This window comes from Notothenia rossii (assembly GCF_949606895.1).
Source record: "Notothenia rossii genome assembly, chromosome: 5".
Taxonomy (NCBI): domain Eukaryota; kingdom Metazoa; phylum Chordata; class Actinopteri; order Perciformes; family Nototheniidae; genus Notothenia; species Notothenia rossii.
The window spans coordinates 73,340,986-73,367,917 of NC_136903.1; the positions used below are offsets into that span (position 1 = coordinate 73,340,986).

Sequence of the window (26,932 nt, forward strand, 5' to 3'; positions counted from 1 at the left end):
CTGTCTCATTTAAACCGGTATGCAATGCTCTCTGAATGTCCCCGCCATGCGTGTAAACAGTTAAAGCCATCACACTGTGTTTCCTTACTTCACCGTGTCTTGTCTGTTGTTTATATGCATTGCACTGTTCATTTCTTATTGTATCTGCATTTTGAGTCTCCTCATAGGGTTTTTTAAAACACTCTGTATAGATAAACACACTCTTAGAGGGTTGAAACCACGTGGCAGAGCACTGCAGTGTGTTTCCTGCCCAACATGACCCACTTTCTCTATATCTGAACACCTGCACATCACCAGCATGGGCTCAACGATGCACTCTGGGTAAAAGGAAATGCTACAACAGTTTGAGGATGTGTGAACAGATAAGCAGAAAGACACAGTAGCTGTTTTTTTTAACAGATGTAAAATAAAGTTATGCATGAATTAAAGAGCCCTTCAAAATAAACATCTTATAGGGGAATATATGAAAAGTATGAACATTTCCTTGAACTGCTCTGCCTTAAAATAGTGAGCGATGGAGTGGTCTTGGGACATGCCTTAATTAATTGTCCCAATGTATTGATCACAGAGAGCTATGGGGGCTAACAAATGTAGACATCAATGTCTTTGACTCATCTGTTCACATCCATCAAAAGTGTTCACATTCGCCTGCTTTCTATTGCAGTGCATATGTAATTACGTTTGTTCAAGTGCTTGTACTCAGAATGATGGACTAGAAGATAAGCTATATACAGCGGCCAGTGCAGAAGGGAATCTGTTTTTAGGAGCTGAGATGACCCAGACACCGCAAAACATAAGGGGAGAAACAGGAGGGGGAGGGGGAGGAATATAAATGAGACTGGAGTATAGGAAAAGTACTGGGCGGATGTGGCGGTGCAGATGCAGAATGCATGAGCGCACGTGAGTGGAAGTGGGGGTGTGGGGGGAGCACGGAAAAGGAGAGCGGGTTCTGCAAAGCGGTGGGAGACAATGTGAAGTTAGGGGCGACTGAAGGTGAACAGAGGAGTGGGAACGTGCAGAGAACGGGTGCTGACGTCAGACCCCATGGACCATGAGATACAACACAAATCATAAAGGATATTGGAAGTGAAGATTCTAGAGAGACATTCTTTATAAGAAGAAGGACACTGCGCAGAGAGAATGAGACAGAGCAGAGGAAAGGATGCTGATGCTAAAAATAAACTTGTAAATAACTCCCAGCCCTGAGAGCATGCCGAAGAGAAATGTTAAAGACTGTGAAGTCAGTTCAAGAAATACTGTCACTCAAGTGTTCTGTGCTTTAGTTTATATTTATGCTGAAATTATTATTCATGGCTGCAGCGTTCACTCTTTGGATGGAATTGAGAGTCTGTCCATTGTATTAATCAATTATTTAATTGATTAATACTGACTTGATAACCCCTTGACTTCTCTCAGCATCTGAAGGACATCAATGTCTCCCTCAGGTTATGTCAATATAACTTTTGGGGATCTTGATGACATTCACATGAGCAGCTATTTTAGCGCTTGTCGCAAATTATATGATGTAAATATATTTTTCTGACATTAGCTTTAGCATTAGCTTTAAGGACGACTGTGCCCAAGTGCAGCCTCATAGAGCTAATTCCATGAAAGAAAGTGTGTAATTTGTGATATTGGGCTATGAAAATAGAATTGACTAGACATCTGGTGCTGGGTTGGGTGCTGAATAAACAAGATCAGATCTCTGGGGTTTTAACAAATTTCAAACTCTGCAGATGATCACAGCAGGAGCAAAGTTAAAAACAACGTTTTTAAAAGTACGTACAATAATTGCTGGTGCGAGTAAAGAACATAAATAAAGTGAAGGCAAAACAAAGCTGCTGCTCCTCAAACCCAGATGGGATTGTTCGGTCAAGTGCTAACTAGAGGGCAGCAGCATTGTGGTACCAACAGTCCCACAGGCCAGCAAATCTGCTGATACAGTCTAAATATAACCCTAGAAAATTATGCAAGTGTATCATTGAGTGACACCACGCTCACTTAGCAGATGCCCTGCAGCAGTCCAGGCTGTACTGTGTTAATCAAGAGCAATTGATAGTTCTTCGTGGAGGAAGATTGTGACCTTATATTCGCTTTATTGTTACAAACCTACATTCTGCCTCAGCCACGTCGTCCATTTTCCTGTTAGAGACTTCTGGTCAGACAGTTTCTCCCAGGAGACGAGGTGAGAAACAGGCTGTTGAGAGTAAAAGCGAGGTGAGAAACCTTTACAGATGATTAACTTTACACGTCTAATACACAGCTGATGAAAGAGAGGAAACACAGTTTGAGGATCAATCAGTATAAAACAACCATGTATTGTATTTAGATTTACTGTAATAAAACTCCATCTGTTAACTACAGGATCACGAAGAAGTCACAAAAAAACAATCACTTATCAAAGTTAAGGTGACTTGATTTTGAATGTTGAAAATGCATGTTGTTGCTAAAAGGATAAAGACATAGGATAAAGGAATGCAGGTGGAAAGTGCGAGATGGGACAAAGTCATTCATATGATGCTGAGGTATGCTGTGGCAACTGTTCCCAGCAGTCAGCTGGAAGAAGGTGTGTCAAAAGCGTCAGCAAGCGACAAGTAGCTGTAGAAATAGATCAAACAGACCAGAACTACACTGTGGGCCTTAGTCTAACCTTGGACACAGTCTGAACAACATCATCACAAATGCAGGAAAATTAGATTTAATTCAAAAGTATTGTGGACATGGAATTCATGCTTGTTAAATAGGATTTTGGCTCACAAAGTTTAAACCCACTTAATACCACATGTTTACTCCTCTATGTTCTTTATCATCCTTTACACTGAACCAATGATCCAAATGAAGAAAAACAGTAGGAGATAAGCGGGGAAAACCACGTCTGATTAAGACAGCTAAGGAGGCAGACGTGTGAACAGACGACGAAATAAATCCATGAAGGGTCAGGATGAAAAATGGCTCCTTGATGATATCTTTCTCCTCGATCTTGGTGGTATTAAAGAATATCCTGGTGGAGGGAGCATGATTTATGGTCCTCTGGGCACTGTGTCTGCTGCGCCGTGTCGCATGTCCAGTGTTTATCAGTAAAACGACCACCAAGTCCACAGTCTGATCAGGGAGATAAAGCTGTGAGATTATAAAGAGAATACATGTATTCCCAAAGGAAATTAGTTTCTGGCCCAAGACAAAAACAGGATTTTATCTTAATGTAATTATTGTCCTGTAGAACACCATGTTTTTAAAAAAAAGTATGAAAGTTCAGTACAATTGTGAAGTAATTCCCACTGTATTCATTTGTCAGTTACTTTTAAGACGAGTCTGCTTTCATATACAACACTGTATGATCAGTTTATGAAATATGATGAAAATAAAGATTGAGCTGTCAAAATAAGCAGCTAAAATAAGCCCCATCTTGGCCCACTATGTACAACATACATTGTACTATGTACAACAGTCCTTCTTATGCTAATGCCTCAGTAGCAACAATTAAGTAAATTATAACTCAACATAATTTGTTCAACACTTTTGCAATTTAAGTTAAATGAAGGGGGGATAACCAAAGCTTTTCTTTTGTTTCCAAGAGGCTTAGCAAATGCAAGGGTCTGAAATGAACATCTAGGCCTCACTGAAAACCTTCTATATTGGTCACATATTATAAAGTAAGATGAATTAAATCCCCCTTACTCATGATTTATTCAGTGTGTATACAGTATATAATCATACAGTGATGGAGACTCAAGCATGTGTTAATGGTGAACAACAGAAATGCATGATGGTGTGCATCCTGCATCAATTCATGAATCATCATGACCATTAGTTAAGTGAGTTACCCTTATAAGTGTACAGGTGTCTGGGTGTAAAGGTCTAAACATAATGTGCTTTTCTTCAAGTCCTAATGTGTTTCGTTTCTCTCTTTCACTGCATAATTAATTCATTGTTCATATATTTATCATGAGTTTTATATATTTAGTTATTAATGCTCATTTATTGTTGAGCAGTAGAAATGCTTGCTCCTCAGTTATTATACCAACAGTCTCATGTAGGTTACAACAAAACCTCAACACTGTGTGCGTTACCTTTAGCTGTGTTTTTTTCTGTAATCCGATTCCTGACAGGCCAGTGTTGAATGAATTTTTTATCAATTGGAATGACGACAGCTGCGTCAGACCATCACTTCCTCAGGTAGGAGTGGATAACCTTGACAAATCCCTTCTTTCTCTCTCAGCCTCCCACCTTCTCGTGCACAGATGCGATGGCCGGAAGTCTCACACGGCAATTGAGTGGCAAGTGATCATTTGTCATTGTTGGTAATGAGCGGCACTTTGAGCGTCACGGTGCGTCACGATGCGTCCCGAGCTCTCCACCCTGCATGTTAATTGTGGGAAGAGCAGCATGTGATTCTCCGTCCTCCAGTCCCGCTCAGTCAGTGCCACACAGACTCACAAGTGCTGCCCGACGGATGTATTCATGCCTACACACACATTTTCTAGCGTTAATGATAAACCCTGGGTTTTGGTGATCGGTGCAAAAGACTGACGGTGAGAATGTCTTTTTTCCTAACATCCATCCTCTGTGCATCATTTTCTTCCTAGGTGTTATCACCTGCATTTAAAAATGTGTAGACTGCTAATTGCTAAGGAAAGTTCACAAACAGCTTGAAAATTGTTTTAAAAGCTTTGTTTTGAGTCATGTGAAGTTAGTGTTCAATTCGCATTGTGTTTGAAATTAGTTCCAGCTTACACAGAGGTCATAGATTGATCGTCTTTGACCTTGATTGGGCGTTTTAAAAATCATTGCATCACTTTTGATGAGCTCTTAAATCGAAGAAAAAACACCCTGAAATATCAGCATCAGCACCGTGTCACCTGGTGTCCCAACAGTGATCTCTGCTAATGTTGATCAGTGAGGGCAGGTTTACACAGTCTGCAGCTGCTCTGTGCAGCTGCATTTTACATTAAAATAGGTTTGTATGAGAAACAAGTTCAAATCAATGTCCTAATGTTTTCATTTTACACTGGTCCAGGTCATTTAGTTATTTAGAGGTCTGAGATATTATGGGGTGTTGCCAGTAAAGTATGACTATTTGGTTGTTTTAGGTTTCAGGCATTAAGTACTCCAGTGTAAAAAAAATCCAGTGTAAAAAAAATGGTTGTACACTAACTGTGGTTCAGGAGGCTAGAAGTCGACCAATAATCGATTAACTAACAAGTCTGGACGTTTAAACAGGACTGATTATTAAGCCAATACATTACATGTCATTTTAGACGCTTTTATCCAAAGCAACTTACATACATTCGGTACTGTGGACAATCCCCACATGTAGGAGCAATTTGGGGTGATGTGTCTTGCCCAGGGACACAACGACATGCTGACTGCAGTGGGACTCGAACTTGCTAACCCCTGATTTGAAGTCAAGCACACTTCCACTGAGCCAAAGCCTCCCAATACCTGCAGAATCAGCTGTTTTTCATCAAGCTTAACATCCTGTGTTTCTGGAAGTGGCGTGAAACCTCATTCTAATCGATTACAATAAAACTGTAATTGATATTTGAGAGCTTGTGTTGAACTTGTGGTCTTGGTCAAAAGTACTGAACTGTGAACTAGGTTTCCTATTAAAACACTCTTGTGTGGCAATAACAATAGCCCCTCAGAATCATTTGTTGTCATTCAATTGTGTTGCTTTCAATACACTCTGACCGGAGACTTTTGATTACTATGACTTGGTTAAAAGCTGAAGCGATTAGTCATTAATCGATTAGTTGATTGACAGAGAGTTCCTTTTTATGATCGATTGATAATTTCAGTGGTCTTTCAAGTAAAAAAAAACAAAGATTCGCTGCTTTTCTTTGTTACATGTGACAGGATATTTTGGGGTTTTGGATTGTCGGGACCAAAAACACAATTTGAAGACAAACTTTAAGGATATGTGACATAATATTTTACTTTTTTTCTGACATTTTATTTATGAATCGAGAAAATAATTTTCAGATCTATTGATAATGGAAATAGTTGTGATTCCTCTCCAGTAATTTACAAGATTGTGAGGTAATAACAGAAGACAGCTGCATACATGAAGAACTGATAACCTTTACACTACAGCATATATTATTTCCTAAGTCAAACTCCAATAACTGTTCATTGCACTCTCTGCTGTTATTGTGACATTTGTTCAGTAGGCTTATAAGCTTATGTAATTTATAAGAAGGTAAGTAATGCATTTGGAGGTTAAAAACTATGCTGGAAAAAAAACATGTATGAAGAAGCGAAAACATAATAAATATAGAGAGATGAGGCAGATAATTAAGTAGGTTATTTAATCAAAGGTAATACCGTTTTTCAGTGTCTATCTCTACCGAAAATCTACATCTTTCACAATGAGAAATATGTGATCTAGAGCGGAAAAAACATTGCAATCATACGCAAACATTTGTCTGTCCTGCAAAGAATACCACTGCTCTTCAACACTGCCAGACCTTCAGTACCAGCTGGGGTTATCAGAAGTGTGTGTTGATGGGTTTTTTCCAGCAGGATTACTCGCCGGGTGTTTTCGTTTCTCAGCGTTGGCTGGATGATGCAGCCTCTGATTGATATCACGTGTCTTGTATGCTGTAGGATGGGATTGAATGACGAGACAGAAAGACAGCCGTGGGGGCTTTACGGTTAATGCACACAGGATTATGAAGACTTGTGAATGACCATGGATTATTGCATCACAGGCTCATCTTGACATGCAGAGAGGAGGAAATTGTTTGGGATGAAAAATATATAAACAAGGATCGGGAAATGCACATTCTGAGCACGATTTCTGAAACTATTGGGGCATTGGGACTGACAGGAACTCTGACAGTGGTTCTGTTGAGTTTGTTTACATTGTGGAAAATCTGCAGATAGTTAAAGAGTTAGTTTTAGGTCAATATCAAAGGTGCGAGTTGTGACTACAAGCAGGTTGCAACACTAACATTTTACCACTCTCATGGAGCAGCCTCTTTATTCAGTTTTATGATTTATGATCAGTCACTATATAGAGAATCATACATTGTGAGGTAGTCGGTGGTTTGTTTCACTTATCTGTGCCTCTGCATGTGAAACAGTGTTCACATACCCTAAGCTTTGCAGTTTTGCATGCCAGTGGACGGCAGATTTTTATAATGGAGAAATGACTCACTCAATAAGTAATGAGAGCCTGCACAGGGGCTCGTGCTGTGGATCAAGAGAACACATGACAGCACTTCATCCAAAGCATCCACTTCCTCCATTATGTTTGGGTCGAACCAACCACTCCCAGAGAGAGGGGTGAGGCTGGATGTCGCAGCATGGCTTCAGAGGATTAGGGGATTTAAAGGAAAAAAAGCTTCACTAAAGTTAAGCTTTGCAGAACAGGGAAATGAAATAGAACAATTTGCAGGATTAGGAATATTTCTGGAACCAAAAACATTGCGTGAGAGACAAAGAGTTGTGGTGGAAAAATGACGGTTCAAGTCCCTGCTGAGTTTTTGCTGATAGATTTGTGTTAGGTTAACTCTCAGGTTTGACTGATTGTCTCCTGTCTTACTGTTGACATCCTTCATAGCTCTGGAGAGGCATGACATGTGTTACAATCCTGTGTCCTCTTACAAGCCTAACCAAGCACATAATAGAACAATAATTGTGTCAGCAACTGTGTGAAGTTATTTATGGATCCCAGCCAGAAAAATGCAGCTTAAATGTACTATACATTCAATGGGCCATGACAAGGGCCAACACCTGACCTTGTTTATTTAAAATGGAGGCTTTTTGTCCAATTATATAAGATTATTGATTGAAATTGTCATAACCATAATGTCCTTGAAACATCCTTTTCAATTTTCTGTGTTTTCTGATGCAGGCCCACAGCATAATATCCGGCTGTCGCTCCTCAGCATCTCCATTAGAGCTACATCCCTCCACCTCTTCTCCACTCTCTGTCTGTATCACCTCTTTCTGTTCCCACAAGGGTCTTTTTTCGCTCTCTCTTTCTCTCTCCACCCCCACCCCCCTCCCGACCCTCAGCCTCCCTGATGCCGAAGAACAGCAAGGTGACGCAGCGCGAGCAGAGCAATGATCACGTCACAGAGTCGGTGGCTGACCTGCTCGCACATGAGGAGCCGTTTGACTGCAAGAACAGCTCCCTGAACGTCGGAGGGGCCCCCGGCAAAAAGGTCCCGCAGATAGAGGTGCCTGAAAACGATGGACGCCCCACCTGGAACAGCAAACTGCAGTACATCCTGGCACAGGTGGGCTTCTCTGTGGGCCTGGGGAACGTGTGGCGCTTCCCTTACCTGTGCCAGAAGAATGGAGGAGGTGAGTGTTGACAAGCTCAGCAAACCAGACACTAAGCACATTACCTGTCAATGCACTCAAGTGACATTTAATACACAGTTCCTTGCTTGTCTCCAACCGAGGGACACTGAGAATAATTACAAACAATGCTGTGAAATATTATTCTGCTATAAATACTTACGGCATCTCAATTTCCCTCTAGCACCATCATTGGGTCAATGTTTTTATTCGTGCAATACTTTGTGCTTATAAGGAAATGTTAGTACAATAAACTTAGGTGGTAAACATGTATTGCTGTTAAACAACATCATGTAGCTTTATTTACCACATTCAACACAGCTGTAGATCAAGCTAGCAGGACAAGTCAAAAGTTACAAGCAGGCTTTTAAAATAACTAGCAGCCTTTGACACAAGGGCTGAGCAAGAATTCAATACAGTGTTATCTTTTTTATACACTTTGTGTATCGGTACTCAAACTGATTCCCAAACCAAGTCCCTATACAGACTAAGCCACTGCTACCAAAAACAAATGCTTTAACATCCTTTCTAAATTAGTTGGTCAACTCTGACTGAACATCTAACAAAATGACTTAATAAATGGATATATACACTGTATATAAAATCAACATAGAGACATAAGGGAATCATATGGGGTAACTATTTGTATTAATACTGTGATATTTTAACAATGCATGATTTGTTGTTGAAATCTTTCAAACACGATTTCTGGCATTTGAACATCTGCTCAGCTTTTTGTTTAGCTGTTCACCTCTCAGTTTCCCCCAACCATCACAAAACATGGAGGCTGATTCAGGCCAGAGGAGGCAGCAGAGCAGCTGTGTTGTGCAGAAACCGGCCAAGTCTAAATATAGCTGCACTATTGACTACTACTGTCGGCAGAGCAGGCCAGTCCACTGATACTCTGGTAAACCAAAAAGGGCTCGATAAAAAATGTAACTGTATCATGATAAGGGTTTATTTTGGTATGGGTTGCATGTAATCGGAGGTGTACAACGTGTAAACTATACTAGAGGAAGATCATAGTGTCATCATGATAGACATGCTGCTCACATAGCTCCATTAATGCTGTTGTGTTAGCTGCTCTCTGTGTCTGATTTACTGCATATAGGCAGGATGTATTGCTTATAGAGAAGATAAACTCATAGTACACTACCAGACCAGACAGGTCATGTGACCTGACGGGCAGCCATTTTTCACTCAGTAATTGTCTGCCTGGCAGCCAATTACTGACACATTAAAGGTGTGTGTTGTTTGGGAGTTATCGCTGTGTGTGCTTCTCTCTCATGTGTGGTATTTCTCTTCCTTGTAATGCATTTTTCTTTTCACTTTAATTTCCTATATCATTTCTCCCTCCTTTGTCTCATATTTATGCTGGTGCTTCTGTCGGATATATCACATCTATCTCACGCTCCAGTTATAACCTGTGATGGAGTGGATTTGCAAATCCTGGCTAAGGCCCAGATAGCCTCTCTATATTTAACTATTCTATTTCATACTCTATTACAACCGTCTTTATTGAGCCTTTTCACCCACTTTCTTCTCTCTCTGCCTCATTACTCCACCCTTTATTGAATGTGTTCACCGCTGTATATCATTTCTTACTTTCGGTGTATTAATAGTACGTGTTTGCCTGCTAAGTCCCAGAGGGTGACTCATCCTTCACATAAAACAGTTTCATCCTGATTATGCCTCTGGATTAAGCTGCAAAGAGACATATTTATTTAGACTTCCATCAAAATTACAATTAAAGTCAAAGAACATTTGCAGATGGATGCAAGGGCCTTGTGTTTGACAGGAACTGTGGGGTGGGGGGGTGGGGGGTGAATATACTGAATGCTGATTAAGTGAAACGGATGCTGATTTTTTTAACCTCTGTTCAAATGCCACTGGTAATAATAAAACAACATTTGTAATGTATCAACATTGTTAAAGGACATTCAAAATGGTGCTTATTAATTTTTGCGGTAATGTTTTTGGAAACTCTAATGTGTTGTATTGAATATTGAATTTAAATGTTTATAATACTTGTGCTCCGCTGCATGTTAATGAGAAAAAAGCATCTGTAACAAAGCATTGACTACAGCCCCAAAACACATGATTTACTGTTACAAACTAATAAGAAATGAGCTGGTCTCAAGTAAAGCTGAAGCTGACAATGTACAGCTATATTAGCTCAAAAAGCCTCTTTCTTTTCAGGTGCCTATCTGGTTCCCTACTTCATCCTCCTCCTCATCATCGGCATCCCGCTCTTCTTCTTGGAGCTGGCTGTGGGACAGAAGATCCGACGTGGGAGCATCGGGGTCTGGAACTACGTCTGTCCCAGTCTGGGCGGGATAGGGATGTCCAGTCTGATGGTGAGGGGGGGAGACATTCGTTTTTATTTTCAGAACATACCTGATAACACATACTTAATGTACTGTACACAGATAAGAATCAGGGAGGTTATAACAGGGGAAAAAAGCATGCAGTTAAAACAAAGGAAACATTTAATTTGAATTCTTTTAGATGAAATGTGATTTTGTGTGTCATATGGTTGTTCATATCATAAATAAATCATTAAATAAATATGGCCATAAGCAGGATAATGTAGCATTTACATCTGTAGTCACCACCACATTCACACTGCCTCAGGCTCTCGGGTTTATGGGAGGTATTGATGTGTTTGAGACTGAAAGGTAGCCTTTCTTTGGAGTTGCGTGGCTGGTGCAGAAGTAGCTATAAATATCTCGAGGAAGATCAGTGTTGAAAAGAGAGTGCTTTAATTATTCATGCTTTCCTCAACCTTATTTAGCCGGTGAATGTCCTGGCTGGCATGACTGCTCAGAAGACTGACAGCAACATGGGACACGCACCAAGCATCAAAGCTCATTTGCATACGTTTTCTCATGTTGTACAGTGTGGTGGGTTTGGGAAATTTGACATTAGAATTTGACAAATTCCTATAAATTTTCTTTCTTTCTATCTATCCATCTTTCTATCTATCCATCTTTCTATCTATCTATCTATCTATCCATCTATCTATCTATCTATCTGCAGGTGTGTGGCTTCGTAGGTCTCTACTATAATGTGATCATCGGCTGGAGCATCTTCTATTTCTTCCAGTCTTTTCAGTATCCTCTTCCGTGGAGCGAGTGTCCAATCAGAAGGAATGGGTCACTTGTCAGTAAGTAAAATAATAAATAAATACAAAAAAGTGAATGTGTAGGTAATTACGAATAAGGATTTGACTGTATTTGCATAGTGCCACTACATTTAGAACAATAAATACAAATACAACAAAGATCAAATTAAAATGAAATGCTCATCTCAGCACACTTATATGCTCACAATGACAATGCAAACATGTTGATGTTCAGTAATTGTAATGCTTGCTATGGCCACCATTATAGTGTAGTAACACTAAGTGCAGCTAAGCTTAATAATACCAGAAGGATTCTGAAGGAGGGGCACATTTCAGCACAAGCTGAACGCAGCCTCGATCTTAAGATGACTACTGAGTTTACTGTTCATTGAAATAATGAATACTTTATGGTTGTTGGTCATTAGCTTCTGTTTTGTATTAAATCAACACATTAAGTGAAATCAATTACATTAGAAGAATGATTTCAATTTAATATCAAGAGTGCTTACAATTTCAGGATTATGTAATATCTGGAAAAATGTCCATTTGTGTCATTGTTATGGTTAATCTGTTTAAAAGTATCTCACAATAATTCCTCAATGGGCCACTATGCTGAAAGCTTTAGGATTACATTAATAGCCTCGATCTATCGACACACCTACAGAAAGCAGACCAGACAAATTGTGTGAACTTCCTCACAACTTCCCAGACATAATCTCGATTAAAACCCTTTGCAGTTAATTTGATTAGATCCGATAATAACAAAACCCTGGGGCAGCCGAGAAACACTCAGCGTGAGTGTGACTCAGCAACTCGGCTGGCAGGAAGACGGGGAGCAGAGACTCAGACTGAAGGACGCTGAAGGACAGAGTGTAAAGCATTTCACTCTATGTGTGCTGCTCATACATCCAGACAACACATCATGATGGAACCAGACAGTAATTCATTTAGCAGAGGCCATCGTGATTTCATCAGATTTAGATTGTCATCCATCTATTGAGATGTGTCTATGTGTCGGCTGTATTGATGAATCACCCAGCAATGTTATGTGGAGAATGCAACACTTCTCCCTCTAAACTCAAATAAAGTATAATTATAAGCCTATTTCCCCAAGGTAACAAGAACATATACTGTGTGTGTAATGTAAAAAATGTACGTCTGAGAGGTGTAAACAAGCCAGGGATTGAGATATTGACTCGGAGCAAACAGTCATTATATTTCTCCTTTTGCCCTCACCGTGACATTGAAACCTTCCAGCTGCATCTTCACAACCATTCCTCTAAATCTCAATCTCCTTCTGTCTGCAAAACATACAGTTGTGGAGCCAGAGTGTGAAAAAAGCTCGGCCACAACCTACTTCTGGTACCGTCAGACTCTGAACACCACCAGCACCATCGCAGATAGCGGCGGCCTCAACGTTAAAATGACCCTGTCTCTGCTGGTGGCCTGGATCATCGTCTGCCTCGCCGTCATCAAAGGCATCGCCTCCTCAGGGAAGGTAGTGGAGAGGAAGACACACAAATCCATGATCTGATGAGAAACAAATGTCAGTTTCCTGAATGTATGTTTTTCCATTTTCACAGGTGATGTACTTCAGCTCTCTGTTCCCCTACCTGGTGCTGTTCTGTTTCCTGATCAGAGGTTTAATGCTGAAGGGATCAGTGGATGGCATCGCTCACATGTTCACTCCCAAGGTGAGAATTTATTCCTCACAGTATTCTTAATCAGCCATGTTGAAATTCTCCTCGATCTGATTTTCTCTGTCCATCTCTCACAGTTGGAGAAGATGCTGGAGCCCAAGGTGTGGAGAGAGGCAGCCACCCAGGTGTTCTTCGCCCTGGGTCTGGGGTTCGGAGGGGTCATAGCCTTCTCCAGCTACAACAAGATCGATAACAACTGTCATTTTGATGCTGTGCTCGTCTCTTTCATTAACTTCTTAACCTCCATTCTGGCCACGCTGGTAGTGTTCGCCGTGCTGGGCTTCAAGGCAAATATCATGAATGAAAAGTGCATCGCAGAGTAAGTTCGTATCTGCAGAAGCTTTTATCCTTAAGCACCATTCATACCGTATGTTTGGTGTGTCTATAACTGTTTTGGTTATGTTTATGTTTAAGTACAGTAGATGCATCAACAAATGTAGCATCTTCACAGTAATATATACATGTTGTGCAATGATAAATAGGCTACCTATAATCCAATTTTCATTTAAATAATTTTACTAGTAAAGTTTCAGCAGACTGTATCTTCAGTTCATACACTTCCTTTTCCCTTTTCTGGTGATAATTCAAAGAAAATACTTCCTAGATGAAACTGCTCACAACAAGGTTTGTGAATTATCTTGAGTAACCAGGTCATAATTTCTGGCAAGAAGCATATCGGAAAAGTTTCTAATGTATTTCCATGATCATTAAAGCATTTTTCAACTAACAACTAAAGGTACAAAATGGCCCTAACACTGCTGTTAGATATGCTCTTTGAAATACTCACTTGTTTATGTTTTATCTCTGTAGGAACACAGAGAAGATCCTGGGATACCTTAACTCTAGCGTCCTGAGCTACGATCTCATCCCTCCACACTTAAACTTCTCCCAACTCAGCACATCAGACTACGCTGAGGTATACAGGGTCATCAAGACGGTGAAGGAGGACGGCTTCGCCCAGCTGGGTCTGGATCCTTGTTTGCTGGAGGACGAGCTCAACAAGGCGAGTCTTTGGCATGTTCTGCTGTGTGCCTCTTACACAACGTAGTTCTCCTACTTATTTAAGTGTCTCTCTCTCTGCAGTCAGTCCAGGGCACCGGTTTGGCCTTCATTGCCTTCACAGAGGCCATGACTCACTTCCCATGGTCTCCGTTCTGGTCGGTCATGTTCTTCTTCATGCTCATCAACCTCGGCCTGGGCAGCATGATCGGCACCATGACGGGCATCACCACACCTGTCCTCGACACCTACAAGGTCAATAGGGAGCTTTTCACAGGTAAGCTCACTCCCACCTCTCCCCCCTGCCCCCACTGGACTATAACTCCCCCACACACTCAAATCCAGTACCAGACACTTTTTACTCTGCTATGGACAATATTGCAATAATGCACATTCTATGGACAATCTTGCACTAATATTTATTTTTGCACATTCGATGGACAATCTGCACTAATGTACATTCTCAAAATATTGAAGTGACTGTTATTTTGTATATATTGATTGTTGTGTCTTTATTTAGGTCTAAATGTGTGCACATGTAAAAATGTGTCTTTGACTGTGTATAGACATACATATTTGCACACATATTTTATTTTCATATTTTTATATTCTATATACATTTGTTTTTATATTGAGGATTGTGGGAAACAGTATTTCGATCTCCCTATCTGTACACATAAACTGGAAAATTGACAATAAAGTTGACTTTGACTGAAAGCTAACCGACACAATATGCTATTAGGAGTTTAAACAGGCTTACTCAGCAACGCATTTAAACACATTTAGGCTGCATTAGTCTTACTCTGAGTGTACTGTGTGCAAAACAACTGAAAAGAAAACCATTTATTTTTCCATTTATCTTACCAAAGTGTCCTTGTCTCCTCTGAAGGCATGCTCATTTTGTTTCTTCTCTGGGTTTGTTTCAGTGTGTTGCTGCGTTGTGGCCTTCTTCTGTGGCCTGCTGTTCGTCCAACGTTCAGGGAACTACTATGTCACCATGTTTGATGACTACTCTGCTGGACTACCTCTCACAGTGGTGGTCATCCTGGAAAATGTGTCTGTAGCTTGGATTTATGGCACAAAAAGGTACAACCAGCTGTGGTTTTAGTTACACTCAATTAGTGCTTAATAGTGTAGAGGAGCTTGTTCATACCCGTAATGTGTTTCTTGTTTCTTTTCCCCCAGGTTCATGCAGGATCTGGAGGACATGTTGGGTTTCCGACCATGTATAATCTATTTCTATCTGTGGAAGTACGTCTCCCCCATCTGTCTCATCTTGCTCATCTCAGCCACCGTCATCGAGATGGCCATCATCCCCCCGGGATACAATGCCTGGGTCCAAGAGCTGGTCAGTGTGTGTGTGTGTGTGTGTGTGTGTGTGTGTGTGTGTGTGTGTGTGTGTGTGTGTGTGTGTGTGTGTGTGTGTGTGTGTGTGTGTGTGTGTGTGTGTGTGTGTGTGTGTGTGTGTGTGTGTGTGTGTGTGTGTGTGTGTGTGTGTGTGTGTGTGTGTGTGTGTGTGTGTGTGTGTGTGTGTGTGTGTGTGTGTGCGCATGTGCTTTCTAGCTGCCTTCCATTATATTTTTATTTTACCATTTTGTATAGTTTCCTGGTAAATGTGATAAGGGCACATAAAAACATGACTTCATGGTGGTGCTAAAGGATAAGTATGGGAAAAACCAACGTTAGCCAGATTTATCCAATGGGAACCATGAATGTCTTTAGAGAATGTAATGACATCAAGCTATTAGTTATTAAGATACTTCAGTCTGAATGAAAGCTGACAAACCAAAAAGAAACTCATTGCACTCTATTACCGACAAAACTACATGCTCATCTCTAAAAGTGTGTTCTCAAAGGCAAAGATTGTAAACCGTGTGCTCTTCTAGTCACTCATCCCTCTGTTTGTGTTTGCAGGCTGAGGAACGCTTCCAGAGCTATCCTCCCTGGGCTCTGACCATGTGCTTCTCTCTCATCGTCGTGGCCATGCTGCCGCTCCCTATTGTCTTCATCGCCAGACGCTTCAACCTCATGTCGGACGGCTCCAACAAGCTGTCTGTCTCCTACCGTAAAAGCATGATGAAGGACATCTCCAACCTGGAGGAGCAGGACGAGTCCAGGTTTATTCTTGGTGCCAAACCGGGCGAGGCGCCACCTATAGCTCCGGCAGGCCGGCCCTACCTGACCCCAGCAGGGAACAAAAGCCTAGACCCCAACTCGCTGTCTCCAAACATCTGCTACGGTACAAGCTACCAGAACCCAGCCGTCAGCCCAACCACACCGACTACTCCGATCACACCCGCCACGCCAGAGTCTGACTCTTGACTCGTCTGACGCCCAGTCCTCGCAGTTTACCCTCCAGCCATAAAGTCTCCATGGGGGTCACTGCCAAGCATCCTCACCACTGCCCTACTGACGCCATAAAACTGTATGTAGCCGCCCAATTCATCTGAACACATGCTTCCCAAATAACATCGAGATCAAGCTGCAGCAGGAGTAAAAAAACAACTCTTGCCAGTAGATCACACACTGAAATCAAGCTGTTTAAGTGCTTAAGAAAAGGTTCTGAGATCTGCTTTTCTATGCCTTAGTATAAGGATCCTCAGCAGTCAAAGCCCCCCCCACAACACACACACACACACACACACACACACACACACACACACACACACACACACACACACACACACACACACACACACACACACACACACACACACACACACACACACACACACACACACACACACACAGTTGAACGTACATCCCTGTTTGCACAGTGCAGGGACCTGTAAGAATGAATGTAGTGGAGCCGGTTTGGTCCTGCTGCTTTGCACTGGCAAAGAGAGCAAAGATTATTGTGAGTTTAATTATTTTGAGGTTTAAAGCCTCTCTTGGTCATGCTGTGTGTCTAAGCCACTCAGTCGAAGAGTTAGGAAAGTATACAAAGTTATTTTCTATGAAATCTTATGCAGAGATCCCAGTGAGTACATACTGTGGGCTGGGCAATGTCGAGAAACAAAAGAATTTACCAAATAGCTTGATTTTGCAATATTGGAGGTCTGGGTTAGGGTTAGGGTAATTATGTTATATAAAATTACTGCTACAACACACAAATACATCACTTCCCTTTAGGGTGACCAGATGTCCCATATTTGATTGGCAATGTTTTTCGAAGTTAAACCACTTCAGGACAGACGCTTTCCTAAAATTGGGCTTTCGTCCAGTGTCTGCGAAGAAGGAAAGGAAAGCCATTATCATTTTATGTAAATCTAACTGCGTACATGTCAAGTGCAACAAAATATTACAAATTTCAAGACATCATTTAGTCGAATACCACCATATCGATATAACATATTGCCCAGCCCTAACAGTGTGGCTACACAAGCACCTCTGTTCTGATGTAGCTTGAAAACCCTTCTCTTGTTGGTCTGTTTTCGCAGGGCTCTATGTATTGTAAGCTATGTTTAAGGCTGCTATAAAGATATCCATGTATGTTTCATTCCCATTCCCTGCTGTTTTTTGTGTGTAGCCAGTATTGTTCATTCTGTAAACAGTGGTATGCAGTAGAGTAATATGATATGGATAATAATGATGTCCCACTGTCCGTAACACATACACGATAAATTGTGACGGTCACTCATTTCAGTTTCTCCACCAAAGAGTTACAATTAAAAAACAAAACACTTGCAATATAAATCATGTAACAGAATAACAGAAAGGAAATGCTGAAGTGAGGTACGCTGAAAGTACAACAGAGACCTGGTTTTAAACTCATGATGCTTGAACACATTCTGCAGTGACAGAAAGCACAGTTTGTTGATTTGAATTTGATACAAATGTTTATGCAGTTCGGACATTCTTGCTTCAAAAGCACAAAAAAGATTCACACTTATACAAGTGAATTAACAATGTTGAATGTGTACCATACAATGAGAAGCAATATATATTTCTGTTGGAGCACAAACTGAGGTCAATATGGACCAAAAACACAATGAAAAGGACAGAAAAATCTGGAATGGACCAAAATGTTAAAGAAAGTCAAATCAAAATAATGGAATATTAAACACAAACTTAGTATTAACCTATGTAACCTAGGACCTGATATGCACAAGTAAAAACACACATATGCTCAAATGCACAAGTTTTCTGTATATTTGTGGAAAAATAAAGCTTACGAAGTGTCATTGTAACAGACAGATATTTCCGTGTGATGAAGATCCAAGACACTGAACCCATGCACACTGAACCCATGCACACTGGTACTGAATAGACCTGAGCACATTCTCTTTCCTGTTACATGGAAGAGGATATACCTTTATTTATTTTTTTATCACAATATTCAAAGCCATGGCGCAAGGAATTAAATGGACTATATTTATATTACTGTAAATTTGCATTGTGTGTAGGTGTGACGAACAACAAAGATGTATCTTTTAAAAGTGACCAGTATATATATATATATAAATATAATGTATATTTTGTCTTCTTTTTCTTCTTCTTTTGTGATTCTTATTTCAATTGTATATTTAAAGACATCTATTTTGTAGTTTTTGTTGTGGGGTTTTAAAAGCGGCTGGGAGGTGGAGGTGATGTCAGGTTTAGTGTAAACAGCAGCTGGATCTCTGTTGTGTTCGTCTGGCTTCACCTGCTGTCAGCTGACGTCCACTCCCCGGTCCCCACTTTATAGAGTCACTGCTCTGCTTGTTTTGAGCCACACTAGCATCAGCTGTCTTGAGGTTGTCCTTGACTAAAAAAAAAAATGTCAGCTTGAAGAAAAGCCACAAAAGAATTCTAGGCTTTATCGACTAAAACAATCTGAAACGACTACCACCAAAATGACAATTAGTAAACAAATCTACTTTCCACAGAAGCTTATAGCCGGGCTTTTATCTTTTACAACACATCAAGTTCATTACTGGATATCTCTCAAAAGAAATCCAGTCCGTCTCTTAAACTTTGTATGAAATAACATGGCCTCCAAAATACAATTAAAACAACTTTTAATAATATATATTATCATAGATTGGTCACTTTATTCACTTCAAAGATCATCACTGTCTTGCAGGACTGATAGTGTGGTTCTAAACATCCCGTTTTCTTTCCTGTTTTGTTTTAGTCTGTGTGATTCAGCCACTGCTGAGTGTGTCATATAGAGATCCCTCTGTTGTTCAAGTCTGTAAATAAAATTATAACCAAAAGATTCTGATGATAGATTTTACCCATGTGAATTATATATATATGTCTTAATAGGTAACTGTTTTAGCAGTAAATGCAACATAAAGTAATGATGAATGTAATTAATGCACTTTTTTCACTAGGACTGCAAAAAAAGTTAGCATTTGTTTTGTTGTCCTCGTAGTGTAAAAGCAATATCCAGATATTAAAATGGAGAATAATTTGAGATTGACACATAGTGTGAGTTAGCGATGATTAGGAACTGCCCTCTTACAGCCAAAGGGAAGTTAACTCTTCCTTACAAGAGCTGGTGTGCCTGTGTGTGTGCGTGTGTGCGTGTGTGGTTTTCCTTCTTCTTACCTGTGTGTGCAGGGCCTTATTGAGCACATGTTTTAAGCACTGTCTGTACAGGAGACACCTTATAGATGTCCCTTGACAGCTCCTCTCTCCCTTTCCTCAATCATATAATGATTGTATGATACTGACAACTATTGTAAAAAGACAAAAAATGTGAACATGACCAACAATATGAATAAATAATGAGTGGACAAGATGCTTTTGTATTTCTGTTTTTTTTTCAGTTTGAAGTCAAAATGGTCATGGTGAAAATTACATTTTCATTGGGAATGTTTATCTTCTGTTTCTTGTTGAAAAAGATACAGAACTAAATACAGACAGATATTAATAAGTAACCCATTTCAATCAATACATATTGTATAGCTACTGACAGTTTTCAGAATACAAACAGCTGCACACAAAGCTTTTGTGTTATGGTTTTACTGGTGTTGATATATACAAAATAATTATAGTAATATAAAAGACAATACGTAGACTATTACATGAAAATAATATCAAATAAATCATAATTACATTTTGGCACAAAGTTTGAGCAAAATTTGAAGAAATGCCCTCATGATGTTCTCGTGATTTAATGTATGCGAGAAGGGTAAGGACAAGCAGAACAATAAAACTTTGATGAGGATGGTAATGTTGGTTCCTCTTTGCACCAAAGTCCTGTTCGGTCCAGTGAACACAAATATGTAATTGGGTCAACCCAACAGCCTGCACAGTGGGCTTAAATGGATATACTGTTTAATTAAGACTATGTTAAGGCTACTTTATATTGTAAAACCCCTATAAGAAAACCACTAATCTTCAGAAAACAATCAAAAGAAGACAGAAGTAAAAGAGATATTCCCATTTAAAAAAACATAGCAGGATTGTCAGAGAGGCGGCCATCTTTAAGTATACTGTGGCCATTGCGGAGAGCTGTGAGTGCTGCAGCTAACTATCTCAACCTGTTTCAACGGTCCCTCTCAGATAGATCACAGATCCTGATGCAACATCCCTTTTCGAGCCAGAAGCCCGGATACAGAGGCTCTGTGAACGTAGACTGCAGCTTGTAAAGAAACAGCATACTGTCCGACCCCGACACCTCGTAGAAAGCAAGAGTTCCCTCTTTAAACTTCAGATAAACGCCGATCCGGCCGTGACTCGGTGATGATGTGAGCTCAACGCTTTCAGCTTTGTGGCTCACCGAGTACTTAGAGTAGCGATCAAGACTCCAGGAACATGCATTTGCCCCAAAAGCTGACAGGTGGGTTCGAGTCTTTCTGTTCATCCCCCTGTAGGCGAGAGCGATCTCAGCCTTGTCTCCTTCCACCTCGACCTCATAGTAGCAGCGGTCGGCATGCAGCCCCTCCTTGCACAGCACCTGCATGCGGTGGAAGAACCTGTCCGGGGAACGAAGACCAAGGTCGTTCATCTTCGGAGAGTTCAGCCTCACCTCGGTGTCTCCTGCAGAGATGATCAGGTCCTCATGAGCTGTGGTGCGATCCAGGCTGAGTCTACAAGCATCTGAGATGATGATGGGAAAAATGTAAAGGAAAAGTTAGGGTTAGGGTTAGGGTAAAAAAAAAAAAAAGTTCCACCCACTACTGTAAGGTTAAGGTACAGAAGTATTAGAAAAATGTAAACTACAATCACTACAGTAAAGTACTTTTCTACTGTTTTTGTTACTTTCCACATCTGTCTTTGTGCAAGGTTAAGATATGTGGACCAAATGGCTGAATATTGGGCTGTGAGTTTAGAAAAGATGCACTCACACTGCAGGAAGTCAGCTCTGGTTTCGGGCTCCTCCATGTTCTGCTCAGTGTTGGTAACTCCAAAGACACCTATGAGAATATTTCAGAGACATTCATCTTGGATATTTTCACTGCAAAACAATACAGTGGAAGGGGGTTCCATTTGTAATGCTTACAACATTTAAAATATAATATTAAAATTCAGACTTTTGAAATGTCAACAGCTGGATCTTTGTCAGGAGAAAAAATATGTATATTTTCAATAATACTTTGGTCCACTGACTCACCTCCTGATTGCTGCTGCTCTTCACCACCAGCTGTTGAGGTAATATGGAATTAAAGCCAATCTTAACTTTATACATATTGTATTCAAATGGACTGATGTTAAAATACAGACCTGTATTATGGATTGAGGCAAATTCTTTGTCACAGATATCCTGCAGCTGCTCCCCGAGCTGTTCCACTGCTCTCTTTGTCAACTCGAAGGGCAGAAGTGGATCCTCTGGAACCTCCTGAAGAGGATAAAGAAGATCCGTGTCGGTAAGACACCGCAGGGAGGACCATTTCTGTGAAGAGACAAAGAAATACAGCATCATCTTTTATACAGATTCAGGTGATGTTTCTACAGTAGTCCTGTGATCACTATACCTGCAAGAAATGGACATCGTTGTCAGTCTCAGCGAGTTGATGGAGCTCAACGTCTCTCTCCTTCAGTTCCTCCAGTGTCTGTAAGGAGCTCTGAGCCTGAGCCTCCTGATCTCTGATCAGCTCCCTCACCAACATGTAATGTCTCTGGAGGCAGTCAATGACGCCTACCAAGACACTTTCACAGTAGTCCTGTGTTTCTCTCCCCTCCTCCTGTTTCATACCCAAATATGTGGGATCAGTCTTGTATCTAGATATTAAACATGGATTCTGAGCCCATACTGCAGGTATGATTAACATGTTCTCCTCACCTGAATCTGTTCCAGAGTCTTCCCCATGTGCTTCAGTTTATTTTCTTCTTTCTGAAGAATCTGCTTGGATTTTGTTTGCATGTTGTTCAGCTCCCTCTTCAGTGTGTGTTGCATAGAGACACACATGATATGTTTAGTTTTATGATACTGGTGTTAGCTTTATAAGTATGATAAAGCATTTCAGTAAGGTTTTCTTTAAGTTACTGGTAAAGCACTTATTGTTCTTATAGCAAAGTCCTTAGGTAATGTCTAATTACAGTCAATTGAGTGTTTTTGGTTTTTATTTTCACTTGCAGCACATGATCAGCTGAACTGCAAGGACGCATATCTTGCATGCATCACATACTGTTTACATTGCAGACCCCTGTCCGGTCACACAGTGATATCACCAACCCGGTATCAAGGCAAGACGTGAACATGTGACGATTTACCATGCTGTGAGACGTGAAGATGTCACGATTTCGTCCCTTTAAACGTGACAGTTACACGGTATTGTTAACCCATGTTAACCAGTGGAGAAATAACCGGAAATGCCAAGCAAATGCTACCCCGACGTAATGATTTATTTTGTAATAGTCACACTCGATTACGCCAATTTTCTTGTTGCCCCAGCTGGTCGACACCTGTTTTAGCAGAAACAAAGGCTACATTAATGTATTAAATCGATCATTAATCCATGCGTGTGGATGTGGAATTAACGGACGTGACGTTGTGCGATTGAGTTGCCAGGCAACACAGAGCCCTAGACAGAGCCCTAGAGGAAACAGCTTCGGTTCATGATGATTTACAAACTCTTCAACTACAACCGTAGTTTCTATCAGCTCTGCACCGTTATGGTGTAAATACAGCCTATCCACCAATTGGATGAAATATAAAAGTCAGCCGAATTAGTGTTGATATGGCAAGGAGACGTATTTTGTGAAAATAAATGTAAGATGTTGTTTAATCAACCCAATATCACGGAAAGACGGGAACATGTGACGATTTACCATGCTGGGCCAGCATGGTAAATCGTCACATGTCCACGTCTTGCCGTGATATCGGGTTGGATATCACTACATATCACTCGCGATTCTATTCGACATACAGTCTATGGCCCCAACACATTGTACGTGCGGCGGGACATCTCTAGTGCGGCTTTCACACCTGCGCTTTTCCCTTTTCTTTTCTGCTCCCGCTCTGTTCACACCGCCCAGAGCCCGACTGTTGCAGCCGCTGCTGTGTCATGACGTCACCGTTTACATCATCGCTGATTTGCTCCCCAACGGTGCTCACAACAACAACAACAACAACAACGGGGTCGATGATCGTGTTGCTTTTAATCATACAAAGTCAGATTAAATAAAATAACGACTTCTCCAAGCTTATACTTTTCTCCAGAGTGCCGTGGTTCATTGTTTATTAATGTGTTTCAGCGGCATTTACCGACCGCCCCGTTAGCTCCGGGTTAGCTAATACTTTAGAGCGGCCTCTCTAAAGTATTCACTGTCTGACTGTCACACAAGCAGCTGATACATATCCCCAATTCCCCTTAAGTGAATGTGTGTCAGTCTGAATTTACGTTGTTTGGCATCACAACGCTGTTATTAAAGTGTCTCTGGTATAAAATGGGTGATGTTAGCATAGCAACCGAAGGTAAATGACTTCTTGCTATTGCTATCCTATTGTGGCATAAGGCAAGCCGTTTTCTACTGGCACATTTTACCGGCGTATTTTTCATTATGATTGATGACAAATAATGACCAATCACCAAACATCAGAAATAAAAGGAGGTTGTTGAGTGATAACATTTTTATAAATGGTGTAAAAACTCCAGAAATTGAGATACAATGAATGATTTAAAAAACAATGACAATAAGCTCCATAACAGAATAAGTTACGCAAGTTATTTTGAAATGAAATGATGAAATATTGTTGTACTTATTGTCATCAAACAATGACTTTATTCTTAAACTTTCCGAGAACAAATATATGTGACATCTTCTGAATGTGCAAAAAGCTTAAAACATGAATAAATATCTTGAAGAACAAATATGAGCTAATGGGGTTGATAAAAACTTGGATTTATTATTGATATAACTAGGCGCCAAAAATTAAGTAACTTCCTCAAACAAAAGCATCAGCATATCTGCCCCGCCCCAAAAACATATTCAACTTTATAAGCAAACCTTCGCTTCGCTCTTGTTCTAGGCATTGAAAACTATTCTCTTCACTCGCACCAACGTTTAAAGGACAGCAAAAGTCTCATATCAGATATGGCACTTTTCTTTGTGTTTGCGTTTGTTTCATCTACCTGTTTGCGCCTCCTCTCCTCCCCCACTGTACCAATGTAGTGCCCGCGGTGCTCGGTCACCGCGCACAGGGCGCAGATGAGCCGCCGGTCGGTGCAGCAGTAGTTCTCCAGTGGGCTGCGGTGCTTCTCACACAGGGTGCTGTACGCAGAGGGTCCTGTGTCTGTGAAGGGACAGGGTCTCTTCTTCGAGGCCGATCCTGAGGGGTTATTCCATTTGTACATCTTCACAGGGAGGATGCTAGGCTCTAATGTGAAACTTAACTCTGGTTTCATTTCCTTCTCGTATTGTGGGTGTGCCTAAAATAATAACCGAATGGAAAAGGTAGGGGAAAAGAAAGGGCAACATTTTTGTGTTGATGAAAAATAAAATGGAAGCTCATTAAACTGGATTCCTTAGCTATGTGTGTGTGCTGTGCTGTGCTTCAGGCATGTGAAATGTGACATCAACTAAAGGCCGTGGGGGATCATTTACTGTTCCTACATCTTTTTTTTTACCAGTATACAGCATTCTTTAAGAGGGTGTTTAATAGTATCTCAGGCCCTAAGATATTATAATTGAATATTTGAAAACATTACAAAAATATATATTTTTTGTTAAATTGTTCATTAGTTTTACCAAAATAACTTGATTTAATTGTATTTAAAATAACATTTCCAAAGAAATAAATCCTTCGAATCTGCCTGTTCAGTTTCTGTTAAGGGTTAAATGCCGTCTCTTCGAGTTACTGTGAAGACGGGAGAGCTCGTTGGTCCCTCTGTACATTCACAGAGGGCCAGTGTTACGTGCCGCAGTTGGTGCTTGTGTGTGTGCTTTTGTATGTGTGTGTCTCTCTCTCTCCCTGATTGTCTCCAGGTGCAGCCTCTCCCCCAGGTGCTCCCAAGCCCCAATCAGGGCGTTCTTAAAGGACCTGAGGAAGGCTGCAGTCTCCCTCTCCTTCTTCTCTGGCTGCATGTGTGCAGCATGGTGTCTATGTCTCTGTGTGGGACCTGTTTTTCGTTAATCATTAGGAGATGTGCTCCAGTATACATTTGTACCTTAGTTTACTTTGCAAGTTGGCTGGTGAGCCCTTTTTCTTTTTGTCCATTAAAAGACCTGCTTGTGGCTTCAGAGATCAGCTTCCTGTCCTTTTTCTCTTGCCCGGTTATTTTGGTGTTTTGTCACTTCCCTTTGTACCCCTAGTTTAGGAGGGAACGTAACAAATGGGGGCTCGTCCGATCTTTGAGACACGGAGTGAGTATTTGTAGACGGTTTAGTGTGGTCCATTGTCGGCGTGGTAGGTCGTCTCCTCCTATGGCGCCATCTCCTGGGTCCCAGATGTAGCGATGGATGCGAGAGGGCCCGGCTAGCTCCCACTCCTGCCTCCAAGCAGCCGACAACCATGCATCTCTGGAGAGGTCCTCAGAGGTGGAATTGAAAATCTCTTGTGCTGCCTTGTTGAAGGGGAGGTGGGATTGGTCGCTTAAAACATCAATGAAGAAGTGGGGCCTGGCAGACAGTGCTGCATGCGAGTGCGGTGACCCCGAACAGACTACCGAATAATAACCACCTGCCCTTTATATAGACCACCCTCGGAAGCCAGCTTCTTTGACGTAGGACCAGAGCTGCGGGCATGGCTACACAACACCGAGTTGGACCTCTGACGTTACACGGAAGAAGAAGAGTGAGTATTTGATTGTGTAGTGTTGATTGTCTTTGGTGGTAGTAGTGGTGTATACAAGTATAGCATTGGCTGAAGTCTCTACTGTTGAACAGCTTCCTCAGTTTAGATTAGAATCAGTCCTTCCTTCAGGCACTCATTTATTATTTTGCCTTTTTTATTTTCGGGGTAATCCTGGGTGGGGATTTAGTCCCTGTTGGGGGCAGGCGTTTCAGGGTTTCGGCCGCTGAAGTTTGCCTTTTTTAAAGTCGCCTCAAGCCCAGCACGCTCCAGAAGATAGGTATAGTTTGTGGTAGGCAGGATCTGGGGAATTTTGTTATTTGAAAGAGTCAATGTTTGTGTAGCCTCAGATATTTTGCTTGTTAAGTGAGGTGATTTAAGTGTGAGTGTTGAAAATTAGTTTGTGTGTTTTTAGTATGGCCTCCCTTGTATGGAGTGAGTCCTCTCATACTGGTTCTAAAATAAATGCCAGGTTGAAAGTGAGGTTAGCTCGTCTACAGTGGGAGAAGGAGGAGCGTGAGTGAGATTTTCAGCTCAGGAGGGAGTTGGAGGTCAGAAAGTTCGATGCAGACACAGCTTTCAGGATGCGTCAGCTAGAGCTGCAGACAGGTTCAGTGGGATCCTCTTCGGGTA

The 26,932-nt window shown here is 41.1% G+C and overlaps 2 protein-coding genes across 2 annotated transcripts; one reads left to right on the forward strand and one right to left on the reverse strand.

Moving 5' to 3' along the window:
- Positions 1-4,100: 4,100 nt before the first annotated feature.
- On the forward strand, positions 4,101-19,861 carry LOC307040513 (sodium-dependent neutral amino acid transporter SLC6A17-like). The gene is made up of 12 exons (XM_079683403.1): positions 4,101-4,532; positions 7,859-8,313; positions 10,510-10,667; positions 11,350-11,476; positions 12,751-12,932; positions 13,018-13,128; positions 13,212-13,453; positions 13,945-14,137; positions 14,218-14,410; positions 15,060-15,219; positions 15,319-15,481; positions 16,048-19,861. The coding sequence occupies exons 2-12, from the start codon at positions 8,031-8,033 to the stop codon at positions 16,453-16,455; spliced, it is 2,220 nt and encodes a 739-aa protein (XP_079539529.1). The 5' UTR covers positions 4,101-4,532; positions 7,859-8,030; the 3' UTR covers positions 16,456-19,861.
- On the reverse strand, positions 19,862-25,394 carry LOC307040510 (tripartite motif-containing protein 16-like). Its single transcript, XM_079683400.1, has 7 exons — positions 24,642-25,394; positions 22,349-22,444; positions 22,041-22,250; positions 21,790-21,958; positions 21,680-21,709; positions 21,414-21,482; positions 19,862-21,165 (listed from the first exon to the last, which is right to left on the reverse strand). Exons 1-7 carry the CDS (start codon positions 24,912-24,914, stop codon positions 20,612-20,614), a joined length of 1,401 nt encoding a protein of 466 aa, XP_079539526.1. The 5' UTR covers positions 24,915-25,394; the 3' UTR covers positions 19,862-20,611.
- Between the last annotated feature and the right edge of the window lie 1,538 nt (positions 25,395-26,932).

Coding starts and splice junctions, on each gene's coding strand:
- LOC307040513 (XM_079683403.1), top strand. CDS start 8,031: ATGCCGAAGAACAGCAAGGTGACGCAGCGCGAGCAGAGCAATGATCAC. Junction 13,129..13,211: donor CTCACATGTTCACTCCCAAG/GTGAGAATTTAT, acceptor CATCTCTCACAG/TTGGAGAAGATGCTGGAGCC. Junction 13,454..13,944: donor AATGAAAAGTGCATCGCAGA/GTAAGTTCGTAT, acceptor TTATCTCTGTAG/GAACACAGAGAAGATCCTGG.
- LOC307040510 (XM_079683400.1), bottom strand. CDS start 24,914: ATGAAACCAGAGTTAAGTTTCACATTAGAGCCTAGCATCCTCCCTGTG. Junction 21,959..22,040: donor ACGATGTCCATTTCTTGCAG/GTATAGTGATCA, acceptor GTCTCTTCACAG/AAATGGTCCTCCCTGCGGTG. Junction 21,166..21,413: donor CAGAGCTGACTTCCTGCAGT/GTGAGTGCATCT, acceptor TCATCATCTCAG/ATGCTTGTAGACTCAGCCTG.